A 7,346-nucleotide genomic window follows, 5' to 3' on the forward strand; every position below is an offset into this window, starting at 1 on the left:
ATGTTGCGCCGGAACAAATAAAGAAGCAAAGCTCTGAGCTTGAGGAGGAAAACTCACCTGAAACAGCATGAGGTGATCCAGAGGGAGTCGATGGAGACGGAGGGAAAACATTACTGTKTGTGTCTGAAGGATAAATCTGGACAAAGAATGTCTGAATTTCAATCAAATCAAACAATTTGATTACATTTATAATGCTTCATAACACCATATATGACATATATTTGTGTAAATAAAGCACGTTTCCTTAAATATGTAGCTTATCAGTACTTACTGATGCCAAGGCTTTCCCAATCTCATCACCTGAACTTCCAGGAACTGCACCCCGATTTGCTGCATAAATCAAGAAAAAAACTTTGATCACTATCAGCGTTTAGCTGTGTGACAATATTATTTGATAACACATTCATTTTAAAAAGGAAGAGGCACACACTATAAGATTTACCCATAAGGGTTTCAGTGCTGGCGATAGGGGGTGTGTGGTTGGGGACTCCAAAGCTGCTGGAGCCAGAGTGGAACCCAGCTGGATGAGCTCCGTTCACCTCACTGCCATGCAGGGGGTAGTTGTGGGGAGAAAGTGGCAGAGGCTGCCGTTTCTTGGAAGAACACACACCCAACAGTTTAAATAAATAGCCAGACAGAGACTTTCATGATCCATTTGTGTGTGTGTGTGTGTGTGTGTGTGTGTGTGGGTTGATTTTAACAAGTCTTCAACGTGAAGTTAAAACCCACCAGTCTATCTTGAGGGTTGATGGCAGTGAAAGGTCCGTGCTGACCCAGATGGGGGGAGTTGCCCAACACGGCAGAATAACCAGGCTGAATCATCGACCCGGCAGAGCCCCAAGGATCGGAGGGCGGGTGGAGACCTTCTGTCAGAGGCCATCCAGCAGAGAAAGGGGAAGAAGGAAGGGTTGAGGGATAACCAGCCACAGGAGACCAGAAGACAATGAGGACTGCATATGAGACATGTCACATTACTGTGACGACTTTATTCAATCGTGATTCACTATTCAACAGCCAGGCACCAGAGGGGCTTTGTAGCCTACAACACCTCTGGTGCATCTGGACACAATACAGCCGAGAAACCAATTTTCCAGCTGCACCGGCTTCAAAGGAAAATTCCAGGAAATTATTGTCTTTGCCAGACTAAACTTTTCAACTAAACACAAAGAACAAGGAGAAACTCTGGAGAAAAAATATTGTTCCAACTGACCTTGCCCGTAGTATGGTGATAGGTAGACGTTTCCTGCTTTGGAGGGAGGGTAGCAATCTCGATTAAAATCCTCCCTGGGGTTTGATGTATAAACCTGCACATAAAAGCACGAAACTCTTCAGCTTAAAGGTTGAGTCTGACAGAACTATAAAAACATGTTGGAGAGAAACTATTTTCTTTTTGCCATATTGGATTTCACGACTGATTGAAGACTTGTATGCATTTATTATCGGATTAAACAGCGCTCCTAAAAGTTGGGTTCCCTCACTGGTCTATTTTTACTATCTGGTTTTACAGCCTAATTGAATACCCACACCACTGCAACATTTCCTTAGACCTGGATATAGATCAGTCAGTGCTCTTTTTTGGGTCCACGTCCATCATATCAGTCAGACTTTTACATATTTTAATCACTAACGGTTTTTAGATATTTCACTTTTTTTTAGCTAAAAGTATACACAAAAATGGGAAGTTGCCTGTAATAAAAGGTATAGAGAAATGATTGTTCTTAGCAACTTTTTAGCAAAAGTTATTTGAGGCCACAATCAAAACTTAACTGTATTTGAAAAAAAATTCTGAATAAAAAGAACTAAAGTTTTGTTCTGTAATTTGATTAAACAGGGGAAAAGGAGAGGAAAGAGAGAGGAGAGAGAAGAGGGAGCGAGGAGATGCACTCCTAATTACTGAACCATCTGCCAAATCCTGGACGGCGGCCAACTCCACTGGCAGCTGGGTTAGAGGGATGGGGGAGGGAGAAGGAGGAAGGGGAGGGCTGTTGTTTATGGTGGCGAAGGGGGGGAAAAAGAGGAAGGCTGTGTGAGATGGGGTGGGGTGGGGAAAAAAATAAAAGAAATAGGGTGTCCAGAGAGGGAGCGACTAAGGGGGGAAAAAATGAGGAGGAGAAAAAGCTTCAAACCCCTGAATGAATTCTCTTCTGGGATTTGATGAGTAGACTTGGCAGAGGGAAAGAAATGTGGCCGCAAAGGCCCCACAAATACAACACGCCATAAATACATATTGCAAATAAGTGGCTTTTCCCTCTTGGTTCTTTTTGACTTTGCTGCTGCAGATGCACAGCTGTAAGACTTGGAAGGCCTGTATCACTGCTATTATACTGCTGCCAAGGAAAAGGCTTCGGATGTCAGACTGAATGTGAAAAAGGACGCAAGACGTGAAAATTTGGGGTCTCTTGGAATGAATGCCGTCGCTGAGACGTGGTCTGGTTGTTAGTACTTACGGAGGAGGGCAGGCCGGGGGGCACCTTCCTGATCTTTTTTGGCTGTGACTCTGCAGGGAGGGAGACAAAAAGGAAACCATGTCAGTCAGGAAAAAAAGGCCTGAACTTACAGAAAAATGACTACACAATAGGTAATGAAGGCCTTTAAATATGGAGCTTCCTTCCTCACAAATTCCTGCTAAACCAATCAGTCATTGTGACAACTCGTTCAGAACATAATTAGGCTGATGTTATTCAACAATTGCTCCATTCTGAGAACTGGCTGATGTCACTTTTTCTTAGACTCTTTTTAAAGGTGTACAAAAGAAGCAATGCTGCACAACAATGCACATTTAAATCAAACAAAAGCTTGCAATATGTCCTATAATTTTTTTTTTGCAATCTTACCAATGGGGTCCTGTGAGGGTCTCCTGCGAGTGTTGCTTCGCTCATATGATGAATAAAACTGGGAACCGGACTTAACAGCAGCTGGAGAGAGGTTATTTGGACTGGACAAGGGCATATCGCTGGACATGAAACCAGGCTGAAGAAAAGAGAAATAAGGCACTAAATTGTTTGATAGATGGTTAACCTATAAACATTAACTCAGAAAATCCAGAGGTGTGAGCGAAAACAACTATACATGTTTAAAGAATGAGAACTATGTTGTGGTGATGTGGAGTTGGACTGTTTTACTTAAGGAAAGCTAAAGAATACCATCAATAACGTTTACATGTTTGTCAGCATGACAGTGTTTTTTTTTTTTGTTTTGTTTTTGTTTTTCTGTCAAGCTGCTTCCCGTCCTGCGTGAGACCTGTATAACGTTCAAGTGGCATTGGAGAAAACAACATTTGGACTGGAAAAAATCCGTAAAATACTCCCTATTCATCAGAAGACAACTCAGTCATAATGTTAATAGTTGTTAATAATATTTTACCAATTACCTCAGTATGTTCCACACAAACGTTAAATAAATATAAACATAAAAAGGTTGGAAGAACTACTTCCACACTGCAAAGATGTAAAGTCTGTCGCCACGTGAATGCAGCACAAAGTCTACCTGTAACCAGAGAACATGGTGGTCGAAGTTTGAACAGAGGAAAGAAGAGGAAAACGTTGAATTTGATCATGTTTGAAGACGCTAACGGGCCAGCCCTCGCATCAAAGCGGCAAGCAACAGGTATGCTGCAGGGAAAGTTTCTTTAGAATAACTGTGGATGGAAGAGGTGCTGTTTTTTCTTGGGGAAAAAAAATCTTGCTCTGATCGTTCTAGAAAAAAGGGTAGAAGAATAGTTTCACAGTTTTAGGAATATTGTAATCTAAAGAACGGTTTGCAGTTTGTTGTTTACACTGAGAACTTTTAAGCTGTCATTTGTGAATTATTTTAGTTTTTATATTTGAGAGGAATAAACTTTTTCAGTTTGAATAATTATTTGAAGTTATATATTAATGATATTAGGAATAAATGTACTTTGAATCTATCGGTTGTCTATATCTGTTTTTGAAGGGATTCACGATCAGTTGTAACATTAGACTTTATTTGATAAACATTTATTTTAACTGTAAAATAAAGACTGTAAAAACACTGTAGGCAGTTTAGTTTTATATATTTTTAAATATATATTTTAACACAGCTAGAGCCATTTTATTTTCACACAAAGCATTCTGGGTAAATGATGACGTGGATAGGTCCTCGGTGTGAGGCTGCTAGCGAGCTATATCCACCCTGAAGGTTAATCTTGGACAATATCTGAAGATCGGCTCTTTTAAAGAGAGAGCAGAGAGCGTTGACAGAGAGGAGAAGGTAGAAATGACTCAGCCTGTAACTGAAAATATGGATGGAGGACAACAGAGCTGCTTCATGGAAGAAGAACCTCAGCTTAGCCTGTTAGCTTTAGCATTAGTGCAGACGCTATACTGCCTTATATATATTAGATCTGTGCTAGCGCGACAAACTATCAAGTTAAACTGAGGTCCTGCATCTATATTTTCAGTTACAGGCTGAGTCATTTCTACCTTCTCCTCTCTGTCAACGCTCTCTGGTTTCATTTAAAAGAGTCGATCATCAGATATTGTCCAAGATTAACCTTCAGGGTGGATATAGCTCGCTAGCAGCCTCGTACCAATAATCTTGTCGACATCATCATTTACCCAGAATGCTTTGCGTGCAAATAAAATGGCTCAGTCCATGTAATATATATTTTTAAATTTAGTTTAAAAATGATAAAAACAGCCTACAGTATTTTTGCAGTCATTATTTTACAGTTAAAATAAATGTTTATCAAATAAAGTCTAATGTTACAACTGATTGTGGATCCCTTTAAAAAAAAGTTATTGTGCATCTCTAGTTTTTCTGTCCAGATATCCCAGTCCAAATCTTGTCACAAAAACAAACAGTAGCAACAGTCAGGTGAACAAACACTGACTCTGCCAATAATACTGCAATTCTGTAAATAAAACAAAAAACCTCATAAGCCCTGGAAAAACCCAACATGCCAACTAGCTGTGACACAACAAGCAAGAGATCTAATGTGAACTGAACTGGATCTGTCATGGAAGGCAGAAAATGTCAAATTCTGTGATCTAAAGTAATTTGCAGAGAAAAAGATTATGAACTAGATTTCTTTTTTAAGGAAATGAACAAGCAGACGCTGCAGTAAACTTGCTCCAACAAAAGGTTCTGTGGAGTACAAAGTTAAATGAACAGTTTTGAACTGTGGCTGATGGGGGACAGTATTAGTGTTTATTAATAAAGTAAGCGTAAACAAATTCTATTAATCCCCAGCGGGGAAATTATTTCTCCATGAGGGCTTTCCACTCACAGAGTTAAACCGGCAGCCTTCTGATCACAAGCTCACCTTCTCCAGCCTTGTGTAGGACCATGATATCAGAGTTGAGGATTTTTCTCCCTGATAGTTTTACATTTTTACTCCTAACAGCTAGGATTGACAAACCCATCGCTGTAAAAGCACAACACAGTTGGACTGACTCTCTCACTTCCCCAGTAGCTCATGTTATGCAAATACTTTGAGTACAACATGGCAGAATACTCCCACATGAGTTCAAGCCGAACAGTATTTGTAACCTTGTCCACATCTAAACTGAAATATTTAATACCTCTGCACTGCATTTGCAATGACCCAATCAATCAGTTTGATTATACTATAAGAAAATTATTATTTTTATTTAAGGTGTAAGAACAGCAAACACTGCTTACTTTTTATTATTTCTTCTTTATTGTGATTTGAAGTGAATGTTAATTGGTGTACAAAAATCAACAAAAGGGCAAAATGTCATGAAGAAGCTCGCGTATCCTTAAATAAATTTACCTGTGCTCCAAATGAGGAGTATGGTCCTTGTTCAGCCTTCCCTGTTAGCAGAATGTGTGAGAAAAATAAATTAGTCAATATTAAAACAGAGTTTTGTTATTGCCCCACTTTCCATCCCATCTGCTTTGTGAATGTATTTGGTGTTATTTATGGCTGCAGACAGCAAAAACAAAACAAATGGACCCATTATAAATGCTTCTGGGGCAATTGTGCCCAACCTCTGCCCCCTCCTGACAGTAAAACAGAGAAGAGCTGTAGTCCGCAGTGATCCCCAGGGAGAGCCTTGTTTGTGCATGGGTGCCCTTTACACCCCGACCCCTCCCACGCTGATCACGCAAACTGCAACGCACAAACAAATCCCTCCTGCACATCCTCCCCAAATACCCTGCTCCCTTCATCCTGAAACACGTTAACTAGAACACAAATGTCTAACTCTGTCTGCTCTGTAAAACAAACAACTCATTGTTCTGTTCCTTCACACCGTCCACTGACGTCACAGTGATCCTCTATCGTTCAGACAAACACCGGTCCAAACGTCCTTGATTCACTTTGGTTTGTAACAAAATGACGATAATGAAAGTTGTGATGTCTTTTGCTTCAATAACAGGTTTTATTTGAGCTTTCTCACTCACCGATTACCCCTGATCCAAATACTGGGGTAGAGGCCAAGTTGTCTCGCTCACTGTAAAGGCCTTCATCAAAACCCTGGGAAAAACATCACAGATAGTCATATGAATCAGAACAGCATCATAAGTAGATCACTGTAATAAATAAAAAAACATTAGAAGTGATGCAATTTGATTCAAATCTTAACTTTGAGAAACATTTTTTTAATTAAAGGTTTTGTCTAAAATGAAACTGTTTTAATGTTTTATTGACGTTGAACAAGATTCACACTTTTATTACAACTAAACTGGAATATTGTAACTTGTATGTTGGTGTTAGTCGGGCCAGCCTCTCGTGCTGTCAACATATCTCCCCGGTGCTGGATTCCTTTCATTGGCTGTTTCACAGAGGGGATCAGGTCTTTAGATGTCCTGAGGTCCAGGCTGGTCCTCAAACTTGACCGGACCGTTTAAACTCTGGGACCAGCTGCCTCTTCATGTCAAACAGGCATCAACTCTTAGTGATTTAGTAAGTCTCATTTTAAATAAACTTATATTTAATTACTTTTCATACGAGATCTTTACATAACTTTATTGATTTTCATTTTGACTTATAATATTTTTACAGGTTTTTATAGTTTCTTATGCTTATTAACTTTTTTTACTATTATTTATTGTTTTTTCTGCCGCCCTTTGACCAGAGGCAGTAGTTTGCCAATTTAATTTCAAATGATAAAAAGCTACAAAACACCAACAAATATTTCTTTGTTTAAACTTGACTGTAAAAAGGGAAATAAATTTCCCATTAAGCTTTTAGACAAATGCAACAAAGTCCACAGAAAACAGACGTTTGAAGCTGACTTCACTAAAGTTTTGGCGTTTTAATAAAAAAAAACTGTAGACAGTGAACCAAACAACTTGTTCTCATAAAAGCACCAAACTCTGAATACTGTCCACCGGCATAAGCCTTTTTTTTTGTATAAAGT

General features: G+C 39.4%; 1 protein-coding gene across 9 annotated transcripts in view; it reads right to left on the bottom strand.

The window, feature by feature from the left end:
- The window catches only part of tcf3a (transcription factor 3a), a 30,112-nt gene that overhangs the window by 7,195 nt on the left and 15,571 nt on the right, over positions 1–7,346 (bottom strand). For 6 of the 9 annotated variants that reach the window (XM_014021132.1, XM_014021121.1, XM_014021112.1 and 3 more), the window contains exons 5-13: positions 6,388–6,460; positions 5,756–5,796; positions 2,835–2,970; positions 2,448–2,497; positions 1,211–1,304; positions 730–866; positions 431–593; positions 272–330; positions 58–136 (exon numbers count right to left, since the gene is read on the bottom strand). In XM_014021132.1, the coding sequence (XP_013876586.1) occupies positions 58–136; positions 272–330; positions 431–593; positions 730–866; positions 1,211–1,304; positions 2,448–2,497; positions 2,835–2,970; positions 5,756–5,796; positions 6,388–6,460 (832 nt within the window). The remainder of the gene's footprint in view (positions 1–57; positions 137–271; positions 331–430; positions 594–729; positions 867–1,210; positions 1,305–2,447; positions 2,498–2,834; positions 2,971–5,755; positions 5,797–6,387; positions 6,461–7,346) is intronic. The other 3 variants (XM_014021144.1, XM_014021137.1, XM_014021128.1) reach the window with 1 other exon arrangement.

This window comes from Austrofundulus limnaeus, unplaced genomic scaffold (genome assembly GCF_001266775.1).
Source record: "Austrofundulus limnaeus strain Quisiro unplaced genomic scaffold, Austrofundulus_limnaeus-1.0 Scaffold3, whole genome shotgun sequence".
Classification (NCBI taxonomy): domain Eukaryota; kingdom Metazoa; phylum Chordata; class Actinopteri; order Cyprinodontiformes; family Rivulidae; genus Austrofundulus; species Austrofundulus limnaeus.